Source organism: Hakea prostrata, chromosome 11 (genome assembly GCF_041222555.1).
Source record: "Hakea prostrata isolate BN-2017 chromosome 11, UWA_Hpros_2, whole genome shotgun sequence".
NCBI classification, from domain to species: Eukaryota; Viridiplantae; Streptophyta; class Magnoliopsida; order Proteales; family Proteaceae; genus Hakea; species Hakea prostrata.
Genome location: NC_142610.1, coordinates 2,854,795 through 2,871,812, shown reverse-complemented (window position 1 = coordinate 2,871,812; position 17,018 = coordinate 2,854,795). Strand labels below are relative to the sequence as shown.

The 17,018-nt window shown below is 38.9% G+C and overlaps 1 protein-coding gene across 1 annotated transcript in view; it reads right to left on the bottom strand.

The window, feature by feature from the left end:
- Positions 1–16,592, bottom strand: part of DDI1 (ubiquitin family protein) — a 32,528-nt gene extending 15,936 nt beyond the window's left edge. The window contains exons 1-6 of the mRNA XM_089139045.1: positions 16,456–16,592; positions 16,280–16,312; positions 16,054–16,184; positions 7,813–7,921; positions 2,616–2,732; positions 2,303–2,368 (exon numbers count right to left, since the gene is read on the bottom strand). Of these exons, the coding sequence (XP_088995171.1) occupies positions 2,303–2,368; positions 2,616–2,732; positions 7,813–7,921; positions 16,054–16,184; positions 16,280–16,312; positions 16,456–16,521 (522 nt within the window). The 5' untranslated portion in view covers positions 16,522–16,592. The remainder of the gene's footprint in view (positions 1–2,302; positions 2,369–2,615; positions 2,733–7,812; positions 7,922–16,053; positions 16,185–16,279; positions 16,313–16,455) is intronic.
- Between the last annotated feature and the right edge of the window lie 426 nt (positions 16,593–17,018).

Below are 17,018 nucleotides of genomic sequence, written 5' to 3'. Positions count from 1 at the left end.
CAGAATTTAGATTACTAGCTGATTAAAGTAAATAACAGATTCTCGTACTTGGCCTAGACATTAAGCTTTTGGGCACATAGAATAGGCCCATCACCACATAAATGCATCAAACAAAAGCCTAACACCCAAATCTATCAACCAGGGGTTGATTTCAAAGGAAAATAGGCCAGAACTTGATCTGAAATGCAAGCCAGGGGCGTTTTCCCTGGGGCATATTTGGCAGCAAAGAATGCATTCACGAACAACGGTAGAGAGTTTTCATGCTTATACAGTTACAATCCGTCTATGCATTACTTCACTTTTGGAGAAGCAAGAAAATTGCCATAGGGCCCACATGTTTTCAAGGATTGAGATTTTTCTCTCCTATTTTTCCTTCCCCTTTTTTCTTCCCCCGCATCCTTTACCCATCTCATGATTCTCACTTCTTCTCCTCTCCCCCTTTTTCTCTTTTTCGCAACCGCTTTTATTGCTCAACTCCTCTCACACAAAACTCACTTTTTCTTTCCACGCTCTCACCTCCCATTATCTCTAAACCCCCTCTATTACGCATCTCATTCATCCCTCTTGGTTGTTCTTTATTTTCTTTTTCCTCTTTTTTCCATTTTCTCACTTCCCCTTATGCCTTTACATGAAACCTCTCTAGCTCTTCCCTCCCATTCTTTTGCAACAGGAGTTTTACAGTTCTCATTTTCTTCCCTTCCTTCTCAATTTTCTTAGCTCTGAAAATCACAGTCCTGTGAAACTTAAGCAGAGGCTCCAAACAAGCTGAAAAATAAATGAGGAAGGAAAAAGAAAGAACAAACTTGAGCTGATCCAGATAACCAAACCGTCAAGAAATGGAACCTCCCAGGATCATGTCCTCATAAATTAATACCTATCCATTTTTACTGTTTTGGTTTTCAGTACGGTACTAGGGTTCTTTTTTATATTTTTTCTTCTTAGGTTTCATGTCTGTTATTGATTCTGCAAGGTTTTGAGTCTCAATCTCCTTATTGCAAACTTTTTTCTTCTTGTTTTTAGATTTTTCTATTTTCTGGTGTTTCATCAAGCAGCCAAAGTTAAGTGTATAGTTGGTTTCTGATGTGGGAGAGTTTCTGATTCAGGAGAATTTTTTAATGAATATCAAGATGGAGACTGAGATTGTGAGTTAACTGCAAGAGAAACATAGAAGCTATAGATGCATCTGTCGGAGGGCTGATCTAGGTAAGGCGAAATGGGTCATGGCGGCCTGGTCAGATAAATGAGTCGCGATGAATTGCCAGGAACTGCTTGGTTTCACCAAGATCAGGACTCTCATGAAGCTCCAGAGAAGGGAGGACACTAGGGTGTTAGTGGTTTTAAGGATTTTCTGATATAAATATTACAAACTTACCATCTTAACCTCACATGTACACATCAAAAGCACAAGCATTTTCAAACTGCCACCCACCCAAAAAAAAATTAATAATAAATAAATAATAATAATAATAATGAAAACAGGTTCAACCTATTTTTGGTTTTTGTATTTTTTCAACCCTGTATAAACTGTACCAAACCCAACCAAAAATATTTGTTTGGATAAAAATCAAAACCGGAAACTATACCAAAGATTGCCTAGGGTATAACCCCTTTTAAAGTCCACTTGTTTCTCTTCACCCCCCCCCCCCTTCCCCCTCTCCATTTTGGCATGGATATAATTTTAATTTTCAGTTAATTCCATAACTCCTAGTTAGATGTTAATAGGTCAGCTGCTGTGTGGTTAGACCATTAATTCGATATTTATTTTTAGATGCTACGATAGTGTGACTTATCTCCTTGGGATTGACTCCATAGCTGAATTGACCCATAAACTTGCAGCTATTACTTACTTACAAATCATGGTAACCGCTACTCAAGAAGCAACATTTAGTCACTTCCAGGGTATTGATACCATACAATTAGGATGAGCGTAGCCTTCTTATTAAGTTATCCAGAAATTTTTATATTTAGAAGTTCTTTAGACATTCTCCTGAAAAAATATTATATTTTATGCTACCTCATAAATGGAACTATTTAACTACATAATCTATAACCACAAAAAGGGGGGGATTCTAGAAGATGATTAGAAGCTAGACACTCCTCCGGCATGGAGTCAGTTCTTTCTACACCAGAAACTAAACGAGGAAACCAAGTATTTGAATATAAAACTACACAAAATTATATTGAAGAGTGATATCTGTATCAGAATTATCTTCACAGTTTCTCAATTCCCAGTCTTTGACTATTCGATGCCTCTCATTATTCATCTCAAAATAAAACAAAACCATTAGAATAAACGACTAACCTGGCGGATGGCAGCTTCAATTTTCTTCTGTGATTCCACATCAAATGGATCTGCATACATAAGTGCCTACAGAGCACAAACCCAATATTTAGACTCCCAAATTCTGTTTCAAAATGTATTATTTTAATATGATAGGACCAAATTCATTTCACTTGAAGTTTAGGTAATAAAACTGATCAACAGAACCTCGAACTTTGCTACATATTTTTGTATGTGATCTGAGTTACAATTTTCAAGAGACAAATCATGATTACACAATAATATTATCATTAGGAAAGAATAGTCAATCAATAGAGATTTATGAAACTCTCACAAGCTCCTCTTCTTGCCGACGCTTTAATTCAGACCTTTGACGATGACGCTCACGCAACAGGTCTTGAAGCCTATTCAGATCATTTCCAAGTATTAACTGTGCAAATTCAGGATCTGTCTGCAAATTAAATAACCGTCAATGAAGCTGAGATACTCACCAGTCATAACAAACCGAAAATTCAGGAAAGCACAAATTCTAAAAAGAAGAATGGAAATATGAACAAATTATAACTTTGACATAAAGCAATCGTAAGCATTAGAATATAATTAACTTAATTAATGCAAACATCCAGGATGAAAGATAGCCATTCCAATTCAATAGCAAGCAATTCCTTATTACTTTCAATTGCCCAATAGATGAGGCAACAGCCGCAACAAAGCTATTAATAGTGGTGGTACTATTGTAGTAGAAGAAACATATGAACCAATTGACTACAACCTTTACAGTGGTGAAGTTGTTGAAATAGGGGATATAGTAGACCGCACTCAGGTAAAAGAAGATAACAAAAAAGGAGGCAACGAAATGTACGAGGCTCCCAACACTGCAGAGTCTGAGGACGGTCATGATGAATTCAGCCTTATCCTGCTTTCACAGAGAGGTTGCTTTAAAGGCTTGAACCCATGACCACTTGATCACAACGGTGCAACCTTTACCTTCGCAAAAGAAGATAATATGCCATCAAATTGCAACAGCTCTATGAAAAAGACTAATTACCACGACTCACAAGAAGAAGTTAGCATCATACCTTAAATACTGAACAAGAAAAAGGTGTCACCACAAATTGACTAGTTACCTCTGTGTCTTAACTTTAGAGACACAGGCACATTATAAGTTATCACCCCTTCTTCCTAAATCAACTTAAATAGAGACACTTAAAAAGATGAAGAATATAAACTTCTACATTGCCAATGCCATTGCTTTAACCCTCTTCAGCACAGCTAATGACAATCATCCCTGCCTCCTCCAGCAATTCATCCACTGTGCCACCACCATCTCCAGCTACCCTGCTTTGGTTACCTCACAAGCCATTCTAATAAATAGAAATCCAGCCTACAGGCATGTGAGTTATGAAAAAAGAGGATTGTCATGGGCTTTGAAAGGATGTCATTGCTATTGTCATGGACTCTGAAAGGATGTCATCGCTAGAGTACAAATCAGAAGAAAGTGGAATGCTATGGCCAAATATTGGGGCTCTAAGCTTATTTATCACAGTGCGTCACTGATGAAATACACCACGAATGCCGAAAAAAGCCACTGTTAAGGACATTTAACTTGTTGTTCTTCTTTAACTGTTAGACCCCTTTTTTACAGATAAGGGTATCATTTCATTACTTAAGAGAAAATGAGCAGCCAATCTGCCACGGAAAGCTGAATCTGACAGTAGTGGACACAAGGTCAGCAATTGTACTGAAGTTCATTCTGGCTCCATCGGTGAATAGAAAACACCGATGGCAAAGGGGAAGCAACTGCCATGGTTGAAACTAAGAATTTGTCATCAGTGATGAATTATTTGCATAGGCCTAGAAAATCACAGCTAGATTATGTTAGGCAAATAGGAAGAAAAGGGGATATTCCATGGAATAACACAACTAACCAAGAGTAACTTATTCTAAAATTTCAGGCAATGGTACAGACTCCATGCTTGCTACAGAATGATATAAGCTTAACCTATTTAGTTTTGTTTTTGTTAAATTACAACTACACTCCTTATATTTACGAAAAATAACATTTAGCCCCCCTAAATTTGTTATATTATAAATGTCTTCCAACTCCTAACACCTAGTTTTAAATAGAAAAGGACATAATTACCCATAATGAATCTAGAATAGAGACAATGTACAAAAAAATTTGCTATCTCAACCTTGATGAGACGAAACAAGGTCCGAAACGAAATTCAGTCAATTCAACAAAATCTCAGTCTTTCACTCCAGTTGGGAATTTCAGTGAAACTTCAAGATACTCGAGGGGCTGTAATTGTAAATTGTAACTAAAATTTGATTACTGTTAAATATTTGTTCTTGCATTTTAAAGAAGGTTCAATGTTCTCTTGTATATCCATGTTTCAATTCATGAAGATACACTATCCAATTTTGTCCACATACAGTCGGCCATGTGTAGATCAAGAACACCACTTTGTGTCAGGTTATAGTCAAAAAGAACATTGGCGTTGTGTTTGTTGGTCTTAAATTAGGCTGTACACAATAAATTAGACTCAAAACCACCTAAAACCTACCCAAAAAAAAACCTAAACATGGTATAGTACCATGTTTCAAGACGGTTTTGAACATTGAAAATTTGCCTCAAAAGTGGTTATTAGATCAGGTTTCCACATCGGGTTTACTATCTTTCGACAAAAGAAATGAGTGGGGAATATTCTCTTCATCTTCCCCAAGTCTACAAACACAGCAGCAATGGATAAGACAAAAAAGCCCTTCCTCCTAAAGAATAGATGGGTTCAAGAGGTAATCCCACCATTCATCTTGTTGCCCATAAATAGTTTTGGATTTTCCACATGGCAGAGGAGAAAAATGATATAAGCAAAGAGACACTCTCCCACAAAAGGAATGTCAATAACCTATTTCAGGCGTTGTAAATGATAATTACAAGATTATCTCTCAACAAGATGGCAAATGATTCTCCTATCCACAATGCTCTAATACCAGTATAGTGTTTGTCATAACCACATCCAGATAATGGCAAATTCTCCCTAAGTTGGAATAATTTTAAAATCAAATCCCATCTCTCTCTCTTTTGTTCTTATTATCTTCCTTAGTTTAAAGAAGCCATCCAAGACTCGTATGTTGCCATTGCAACGCCTCTAAGTTACTTATTCACTGCTGAAAGTTTGTGGCATGTGAAATATCCATGAACAGAGATGGCCTGCAACATTGAAGTTTCAAGAAATTGTAATAATCTTGAGAATCTACCAGTGCAATATTACATATATTGCAATCCCATCTCTCTGTATATATAGAGAAAGAGGGGGAGACAGAGCATGAGTGAAATATAAAAGATAATTCAAGGGAAGTAAGAATGTTTCTCAGACGGAATTGAGGTCAGAATTTTGCAGAGAAATATGATGCTACAGTAATTTTGAAGAGAAAACCCTAGCTCCCCACCCCTACCCTTGTCCTGCCTCCTAAGCCCCACACAGCCTTCCCCCATTCCCCACTCTTCCCTACAATCGCGGCAGCCCCCCTTCCTAAAACCCCACATCCCCTGCCCCATTCAACCACTCCTTTCCCCTACAGGATTGTACCTTTCTCTCAACCTCATCCCTATTTTTAATTTCACCATTAAACCTTCCTTCACTAGGTTTGAAAATTTTCTGCAATTCATCTTCTTCCTCCAGAAACCCTAAACCCTAGTTTCACTAAACTCTCATAACTTCCAAAACCCAAACACTTTTAGGATTACTTATGTAACCAGGGTTGGGCCCCCTAAAATTGGGCCAAACACCAGAACCAAAAGGGCACTTAAAGCTGGCAAATACCCCAGGGGTATTTTGGTCGTTTTTCAAGCCCCCTCCTTAGGGCTGAATATGGTTCTTGATAGAATCCCCTCGATCCAAGGGTCAGGGACCAACTTTTATTTTTCTGTTTGAGTCAGTAGCTTGAGAGTTATAATCCTGTTAAAGTTATGTTGAGTGAGTTAATTGTGAATAAGATTACTTATCTAGAAAGGGGATCTTATCTCTTAAAGTTTGTTCCCAATTAGAAGTCACTTATTTGAGTCACTTATTATTTTTAATTATTTTATTTTATTCATCCAAAAATTAAAAAGAAGTCACTTATTTGAGTCTCTTAGAGTTAACTATTCTGAAATTTAAGTCCTATTTTAGTAGGCACTTGGACCCCAATTATGTAGGGATTCCTTATTAGAATCTATCTTGATTATAAATAGCCTAGACGTTTTATGTAAGTTTCAGTTTTGATCACTGAATAAAATTTGAGTTTGAGCAATTGGCTTGAGAAGTCGTGGGAACCTCTTAGGTACCCTGCGGCTGGGTATGGTGATTTGTTTCTTCAACTCAAGACTTCCACCATCTTCTTCCAGCTTCCAACTACAGGTTCCGGCAAATTTTCTCATTCACAAGTAAGTCAAGAAGCCTTCTAACCCTACCCCCTGCAGTTTCAGCCGTCCCCACCCAAACCCTAACCACCGTAGCCCCTCCCTCTATCTTCTTCTTCCAGTGATACAGCCTACCCCTCCCACTCTTTTCCCATAATCCCGCCCCTTTAGACCCTATTTACCCATCCCTAGCATCGCCCCCAAGCCTAGAACCCTTTCTTATCATCCACTGCCCCATCAACCCTAGTTATACAATTCTGAAAAATTTTCTACAATTCTTCTTCTTCAATCAAATTTTGCAGATTTTTCAAAACCCAAGTTAACCTAATTCAGACCTAAAACCCCAACTCCAGCTTTTGTTTGGGCCTTAGGACCCTCCATAAACCCTGCAGCTTGGTCAAATTCCCTTGCTGGACCTTCCTGGGCTAACCCTAAAGTCTAGGGAATTTACCTAAAACCCTAACCCTAGACCCAGGTTACAACAATTACCTTCAACTATACCTTTTCTACCTCCCATCCAAACCCTAACCCTAGCTGACAACTTTATATTCCCAATCCAACTATGAGATGCATTTTAAAAACCCTAACCCTTTGGAAATAATTCTGAAATTACAAAATTTTAAGGACGGAATGGTTCCAACCTATCCAAACCCTAGAACCCTTCCAAGTGTAACCCTAAAATCCTTCAAAACTTAAAACTTATTCAAACCCTAACATTAGTTACAGATCTGAACCCAGAATTACAGCTTGGTTTAGTGAGTGAAAGCCTAAGGTCCTAAGATCCCAAGCCTAACAGAATCCTCTCTAACCCTATCCTAACCCTTAGAAACCCTAAATCCATTCATAACCCACACACCGAGGGTACACCCAGACCTGGAAACTGCTGATTCTTGGGGAAGAAGATCCTGAAATGAGCTTGGTTCTAGGGCAACTTTCAAACAATTAAATCCTGGATCTTGGTTCATATCAGGCATTCTGAAGTTCATCAAAGAATGTTTGCATAAAAGCAGGAATTATGTCACTTCACATACTGAGGGATTAAACAGAATGGAATTGATGGTAAGAAAGGAAAGAGAAATAGGCTTTATAGATCAAGACTTTCACAAGGCTTAGCAACCCTATTTACCTGAAGCAATTGAGTCATCATATTAGAATCACGCCGAACATGCTGCTGGAAGGCTCCAGGATTGACAGCAGATCCATCTGAGTTAAAGCTCAAGTCATTGGTAGATGCACTGAAAAAATATTGAGAAATAATAGTCAGCAAGCTGCATGGTACTAGATTTTAGCAGACATTTTCAAGTTCAAGCACATGCAAGAGAACTAAAGGAAGTTGTGGGATGCGATTAAGCATAGAGAATCATTCCTGAACTTCTAAATGGACGTCAAACATGGACCACCATATTGAAAAAGGACACCAGTAACAAAAACAAATACCTGAGAATCAATTAGCATCTTCCAGTACACGCCTAAGCAATGATGCAATCCCATATCCTGGTTACTGAGGCAACTGGGCATACAAACCCCAAATACCCCCCCCCCTTGGCCAAAACCCCAATCAAAAACAGAAATTCCTTCCCTGCTTTACCACCTTTGACTTAAAAACTGCAGGAAATCCAACTGTCCCCACTAGCCTAAACTTTATATACACCGATTTTCATATCATTCCCAGTTGTCCCCAATTTTGGCTTAAATTATGACCCCAAACACCGGGGGGGTTCATCAATTAAATGCAACAAGGTACTGAGAATATGTTCTTTGAAGTTTGCTAGCGACTTGGCACCAAAAACAACTCCAACTAGTGGGACACAAAAGGAAGATGATGCAGCAAAGCCTTGAACCAACCCAAATCCATTCAGGAATTCAGACTGAGAACTACATCCAAGTATGGATTTTAGACTAGTAGATATTTAAGTTTTCTTTCTTTGTTTATTTATTGGGATAAATATGTAAACAGATTTTTAAATTGGAAGGATGTATAGGAATAAAAATAGTTTTAATAAGTTGCAAAAAGTCCTACTATAGCTGTTTTCTTATTGAAGTATTTTTTTTTTTTTTTTTATCTGCTTGTAATCAATGTATTGAGAATGGAATATATTGATATTAAATTAAATCTAGAGCTTTGTTGTGCACATGAGAACTATTCACCCTTCTTTTTATATGATCGGTATTTTACTTCTTTTTTTTTTGTTGTTTGGGGGGGCGGGGGGATGAACTCACACATGATCAGATGATCTGTTCTCTCTACCTGGCAACCATGTTTCTTGATAGGTTTCAACTCTATCCTTACCCTCCCTCTTCTCCTTTCCTTCATCATTCCATCAGCCCATTCCCCCCCCCCCCCATGATTCCCTTCACAAAGCCCCTACCAACCACGATCAACTTCTCCATTTCACCAGAACTCCACCCCAAAAAAAAGTTGCTTTTTAAATAAGGGGCCCGCATACCTGGTTTCAAAAAGCTGTAGTGGTAGCTCGACTCCCTCTTGTTTGGTGCTCCAACATCATGAACTGGATGCTTGGAGGTTTCCCTGCCGAAGTCAAACTCCTGCTGGTTTTTCCATTGAAACTCTAGAGTTTGAAGGAGACTCCATCAGGTTTCAACAGTTCCCTTGTAGTTCCTTGACTAGTTCCTTGACTCTCCAAGTTCCAATATTGGCCTACCTCACTTGCCTCACTTGCATCTTAGGTTCTTTTTTAAGTCTGGCATGTCCCCCCCCCCCCACATTATCCTTTATCCCACAACCATTCATTTGTCCTTTTCCTTTATTCCTAAATTGCCCCCCAACTTTATGCTTTAGATCATTCAAGTCTAGTCTTTTCAAGAATAACTCCCTTCTCTTTTTCTTCTTCTCCTATATCTTTCTTTTATTAATTTCCAAGTTTACCCTCCCCAGTTCCATGCACATGTTTTCCTAGCATTTTTTTCTTTTTCTTATTTCAATGAAATGCAGCATCTGCAATTGTTATCATGGGCACTACATCATGGAGGTTGATAGTAAGGAGCGTGGATGCCGATCTAGTAACATTGATCTAATTTAAAAAACTAGTAGAGTTCTTCTTTCAACAGCGGGAGAATTGATGCAGCAGAGCCTAGGACCGACACAAATCATTTGGGAACCCAGATTGATAATCAAGTCAAATATGGATTTTAGTCAAGTAAATACATGAGATTTTATTATTTATTTTATTGAGATAAGTATGTAAAAGGATTTTAAAATTGGGTAGGATGCGTAGGAGTAGATATAGTTTTAGTCATCTCTTAGGAGTCGTAGTATAGCTTTCTTATTAAAGTCTATTTATTTTGCTTGTAATCGACATGTTGTTAAAGATGGAACAGAATGAATTAAATTAAAACTTGAACTTTTGTTTGTGCACTTTCCCCCCTTTCTTCTTATGTGATTTTTCCTCTCCCACTTCCCTGAGAGTATGTTTCTTCTCAGGTTCCCTTCTTTCCCTCCCAAGAAGATTTCAGAATAAAGCACCTAGAAGATGTTGCTTTCCAAATGACTATATCAGAATCATATTAATGTAATCTTTTGACAGATTGCAGCTACTCCGATACCTCCAACAGATGTGAAAGCAGGAAGAGAGAGGGGCCCACTCTTCTCCTCTTAAAATAGATTGAACTATACAATACCAGAAGGTCCCACATCATACCTGATCACTCTTCCAATCTGCTGAGCAGAACCCCTCCCAGATTCCCATTTGCCAAGTCAAAGCACAGTAGCATGTCCATCAACAAGAAGATGTTGTATCATCAGGTCATCATGAGCTTTATATTTTAGAACCTCATACCAAACCCATGAGAAAATCTTCAAAGGCTTCACTCTCCAATTGATACTCTTTAAATTTGTGATTGACCGAACACACCTAGAGTGAATCCTAATTTGAACCAATCCATCATATCCACTGAGAATTCTAGCAATTTGCATATCCTCAACATGCTAAACTCCAAAACCTTTTTTCTCCTTAGGTTTGAACACAGAACCGCATCCAATAAATTGAAATTTTTTTCTTTAATTCAGGACGAAACTAGAGAAAATTAGTAACTGAGTTCATTACTCAACCACGAAAACCAAATAATCTGGACCATTTTAATAGTCTCCTTGCAGCACTGAATTAAACAGTCGAAAACAACCAGAATATGATAAGAAATGAGCTTCCAGCCTTCCAACATCTACCACACGGTCCACACCACAAATAAGGGAGCACAGCATGAACAGAACTTTTCTTCAATTATAGGAACACACAAATACCAAATAGACAAATAATTGTCCAAGAACTTGGCCACCTACATTAGCACCTTAGACACCGTGTTGCCTTGTCTGCTAGAGTTGTTAAGAGCCCATAAGGGTGCTTCTAGACACATGCCTATTTTATTATAACTTGGTCTATCTCCTCCTCCTCCTACAACCTTCATCCTCCAGTATTTTCCTTTTTAAGTACATTTGCTAACCTTTAACTTGCATCCAACTCCCCACAAATGCCTTTGGTCAACTACAGCCGTGGCATCTATGATCTGGAATTTGACCAGGGAGACATCATTATGGTGAGAACCCAGCCTATGAAATTCCAAGGGATATATGAAAGAATCCAAGAAATGTCGGTCCCCAAAGATTCCAAAGAAATTCAACATGCCCCCATATACAGATATCAGCACCATTTTGATTTTGACGATCTCATGCATTACAAAGGATCAGCCGCCATCTCAAACCCCTTTGAGCCTTCTTCATTAGCCACACTGTCACATCATTCTCTCATGGATTAGTTCCCAATTCTAGGCCAAGCCCAACTAACATTCAAACTTTTAGACTACCATGATTTCATTCCTCCATTATCAGTACTACCAGCTACGCCAAGAAAGAGCGAAGAGGCAGAATATATTATAGATGAGCAGATCATGTTTACTCGTGCAGGGGTATAATAGAAATTTGTTATCAAGTAGACCTATTACCAATTGCATGTGCATCACCAAGGACAAGTTTCAGTGCCTCAGAATCTCAAATGCAAGAGAGGAGGTGAGTTCTCCCTACTCGAGAATTATTAAGGATGTTACTCAAGGACTTGGTTTGCAGCCTCAATTGAATGAGAGCCAATTCTTCCAAGATCTTGAAAAGAAACAACTCATATGGGGTAAATAGGTTTGGTTTTAAGGGAGAAGGATTAGGTTAGGGCTCTACAGATAAAAGTAATGTACTCTTAACGTATCAAGGATATTTAGCCCCGATGGGAGATATGAGATAAATTCCTTGAGAAGAGAAATCGGGGTCTATAGGTGACAGAATGGGTTGAAACTTGGAGAGAATGGAAGTAATGATATAGGGATATGATTCCCACTTGGTTGAGTTTGAGTGGAAAAATTGGAAGATACGAGGCTTCTTGCTTTCCGGGTTTTAGAGGTATGAAAATTCAATAAAATATTAATATATAAGGTCACTATTACATGGGATCTCAACAATGTCCCTGCTGCCGAGCCGGAGTCCCCCCCCCCGGTCGGACCCATGGGCGGTAGAAGACGAAAATCTACATCTCCGCCAAGAGAATGTGGAACTAAAAAAAAGACCGTGGGAGGAGCGAAAGCAACTCGACTGTAATGGAGAGGAGCAAAAGCAACTCGACTATAATGGAGAGGAGCGAAAGCAAATCAAAACAGTCCTAGAGAGGCGGAAAAGAAAATCGACGAAGATCACCAACGAACATTGATCAAGCAGCTGAATTGAGATATTCTCAAGATTAGATATACCGGAATATAAGATACTATGCAATCAAACGTCCATTTTACGAATGGAAAATGAATGTCTAACTTCAAAAAGGCCCTACGAGAGTCCTTCACAACCTTGCGTGAGCCCCCCCCCCCAACGTTTACCCTACAACCCAAAAACCCGGCACTTCGCTGGAACACACCTTAGGTTGGTCCAAGTGTCCAACAACTAGTTGGCTCCTCGCCGCTGCACGTTAGCAGAAAAAGCGAGTGAATAGCCAGCCCCCTGCAAATTTTTCAATTGTTTCCTTTATTCTGTTGCATATTTCTGCAACTCAAGAAAAGAAAGGCTTCTATTCTTGTGAATTTGAAAGATTTCACCCAATTCGAATAGTGATGAATATAAGCGCAATTGAAATTCCTGGGGAGTCATACATTTTTGCATTTATAAGACCATTCATTATTTCTTGAATCTCAATCTCTCATCACCTATACCACCGTATAAATCTTTTCTTCTTAAGCTGCAAGCTCAATATTCTATTATGGTCTGGCTTTCAAACAGCTTAGGTGTCTTTGATTTTCAATCTATAGGTGATGTGGGCTCTAATACCCTTTTTTAGAAAGATTCAATTTGCTATTTGAGTGTTCCAATTTCGGACTTGATTCAACCAATACTTCGACTAGATCGATAGCCGCAACTTCCCGAAAAAATGAAAGGAATGCTAAAGCCCCTCTTCATTCTCTACAGGGTTCCAAACCCTTCACTGAAGTGCCAGAGCTCTTGCCATAGGCAGGATCCTTTGTTAGCTCGTAGGTTATAGAGTACGTCACCTTCCCTTCTGTTGAAGAACCTCACCCTATGTTGAGCTCTACTTTACTAAATGAGTTGGCCTATTTGAGTCTTTCCTTTCTTTTTAACTATAGGCACAATGAAAGCCCGGATATCTGAACACTTCACATTTAAATAGGGGACGAACAACTAATGTTTGCTTCAAGGTATCCAATACATCTTCTTTGGAATCTTCACATTTCAGTGAGGTTTAGGGGCCAAGATCTCTGGAACCACTAGCTAGGGAGTTCCCAGTTTTCACTGGCTTTGATGAACTGTTCAGAAGGCCAGAAGCAGTTCCAACATCTTCTGAGGTCGAGTCGTCTTCTATGAATCTTCCATCTCCGTATCTTTTTTTTGGTCAACATCTTTGTATCTCAGGATTAGGTGAAACTCTTCAGAAGATGAAGTCTCTGTTGAGGAAAGAAGGGAGAAAGAGAACGTCGGGCATGCATCTGGCTAGATAAATTTCATGGATCTGATTTCTGGAGTTTCGAATCAAATTCAAGTTTTTGGAGATAATGGTCCATCCACCCAAAAAAAATATAGGTTGGGGGATCCATCTGCAGATGTCTCCTCCGCCAAGTGAGAAAGAAGGAAACGTTTTAAGGACTAGAAGGCTGATTGGGGAAGGCAAGAAGGAAGGGAAGTAACTGATTGCACTATAGAATCACAATCGGTTGTTCAAGAAGGGATTAAAGGAACTACTGACACTTTGCTTCAGCAAGATGGGAAGGTTAAAGAGAGAGAGAGAGGAATTGAGCAAGATAGGCTGTATTGCATGGTTAGGTGGATCCTTTTCAACAATGATATATAGTGATAGCTGATCAAGGCATCGCATACATATAGGATGCCAGTGATAAAAGAAGAAGGAAGGTGGAACCACTAGCTAATCGTTCTTTCCTTTCTTTCTCGGTTTCGCTACCAGTAACAAAAGCATATTAGATCTATCATCGTAGTGACTCCCAGGTTTAGCTTCAAGATAGGCCTTGAAGGAAGGGAGACGGAGGGAAGGGGATCGGAGGTCAAGGTTTCCGTTAGCACCGCTGGGAAAGGATTGGAAGGAAGTCATTTAGCAATTGATTTAACGACGAACTCTTCTTTAACCCCAACCCCAAAGGAGTGAGTGTAATAAAATAACTCGGAAAAGAACACCAAGGCCAATACTAATGACATTGGTCAGTCAGTCAAATCCCTTCTTTCTTTCCAACTTTCCCAAGACAGGGTTTAGGGAGGAGAAGCATAGATACTCCAGAATTATCCTTTACGGCACTCTAGAGGTAATAAAATTATTTTCTTCCTTACGGTATTATTTCTTTCATTCTGGGAGAGACAAGCATGCAAGTGGTATCATTCCAGTCACATAGCCGATGTGTCATGCTAGGAAGAGGGGCGATTTATTGCATTATATAAGAATTCCATGTGGAATTAAGCCTTAGAAACTGACTTAAACCAGGAAGCAGCTAACCTACTTATAAACTTATAATTAACTAAGCAAGCCAGATAGTAGGCTGCACTACATGATTTAAAAGCTGGAAATAAAACAGACTTCAAATAAAAGACTAATAACCAATTACTTTGTAGCCCTGAGTTGAAGTTGGGCAGAATTACTAAACTGCCACTGAGATTACTAACATTGAAAAAATAAGGAAAAACAAACATTACTTCAAGTAATGCTGGGCAGCAAGCTTGGGTGCTTCACCTGGGCTTCCTTCGGCAAGGCAGCGAGTCTGAGAGCCCCGTCAAAGAAAACGAAAACATATACAGCCACACATCACTTCATTGCATCTAGACATCCCTTGTTAACTTGTCTGGATGAATGTTTCTGTATCCCCTACACTTGATCCAAGTTTCAGCCCCATCCCATCTCTTAAAACCCAAATTATCCATGTCAAGGATTTCACCCATTTCAAGATCATCCATCTCAGTGTCACCATCTTCGAACAGTGGATTTTCCTTACACTGCTGGACCATAACAGGAGTTTCTGCCTTTCTATGTTCCTTGGTCTTCGAGCCCCCCCAAGAATTCCCCTACAAAAGTTCTTCTTGTCCCTGTCCTAACCTTTTAAAAATCATCTCCCTTTACTGTTCCCTTAAAGAGAGAGGGGGGAACAACTGTTGGTTTTTCCATCTAAAACTAACACACCTATTCGAGATTACCCTATAGATGTATCCCACACCATAGAGATATCCCATACAACATAAACAAATCAACCTAACATATTTGCCCCCAACAAGCTAGTTATGTTGTAATGATCTTGGTTATCTAGCCATTATTCAATCAAGCCTACATCAGAGGGATGTATTAGAGTTAAGCAGAGATAGCATCTGTTGGTCCTTTATTTGTTATAGAAGACAAAGAATTGATTTTTTTACAAAACAGCCACTAAGCAACAGAACAAAGTCCCATACATATTTGATTGTGTGACATTACTTAATTATCCAATTCTTTGTCCCGACTTATTTGAAGATCATTAATGAAATTTCAAGTTTTCAACATATATTGCGGCAAATCAATAACAATGTGAATTACAGTTCAAACGATCAACAATGTAAACCATGATTCAGCAAATTAAAGAATGATGGTAGTGCCCAAACTTCCTGAAAGTACTTAAATAAAATATTTATCTCATAATTCATGAATGGTATATCTTAGCCGCGAGCTTTGCCCTCAAAATAGAGAAGAAAAATATGTCCATATAGAGAACAACTTAAGATTTAGAAACATCCGGCCCCAAATATCTGTAATATGAATAATGTAAACGGCGGCTGCATCCGTACTCACTTCAATAACACATATGCAGTTAGAAAGCCAGTGAATCGCTGAAGTCATACCTAGACGAGGGAGCACGTGAGACCATCATAATTAAATCTCCATCTCTAATACCAAGAGCACTTAGCCGTTCAGGATTCTTTATCTCGTTTCCGTTGAATAGCAACTGCTGCTGTGTGAGAGGAACACGCATCTGCAGATAAAATAAAATAAAAAACAAATCTTGATCCGGGAAGAAACACACAACACACTGAGGTAGCGTGAAAAAAAGGAACTGTTGTGTTTCACCTCCACTTCAAGCAGAGCCTTCACGTTCTCTACCTGTAACGGAAAAACACGCCCCCAAAAAAAAAATGTGAGACTTCATCTGGGAATTGATTCATGCAAAAGAAAACATCGAAAAACCATGTGGATTAGCAACATCAAAAGAAAAACCAGGGCTTTCAATGAGAAAGTAAGATTACAAGTTCATCTTGATCAATGTCTAATGTGACAAACTGTTCGTCTCCGGACATTACAGTGATCTTCATCTTCTCGAATTGAATGGTAACAGGTCAGGTCAGGTCAGGTCGGGTCTTCACTCTTCAAGGCGTTCGCAATGATAAGTCGTAACACACAGAGATTAGAAGTTTCGCCTTCCTGCGCAAGTCATATAGTTTTGTTGACTCGTTTACGCAAACAGCCGAGGGCATAAACGTAAATGCAGTGACAGCACCGTGCACGTCTCTCAAGTCCCATTCCGGCATTCCCTATGACGTCTCTGCCCGTCATTTTCATAAAAATATGAGTTTTTTTTACCAGTAAGGCAGTAACCACCTTTAAATAGGGTGAAACTCTAGTCTCCTCGTTCTACCAAAAGAAAAAACTCTAGTCTCCTCCCTTAACTAGAAAAAATTACTAATTATTCAATTTTAGTAAAGATTAATATTACTTGTTACCCACCATTAGAGATGATTTCAAAATTTGAAAGTTGAATGATAATTTTGCTCTTAGTGAGGTCTTAATGTCTAAAATGTCCGTTTCCTAC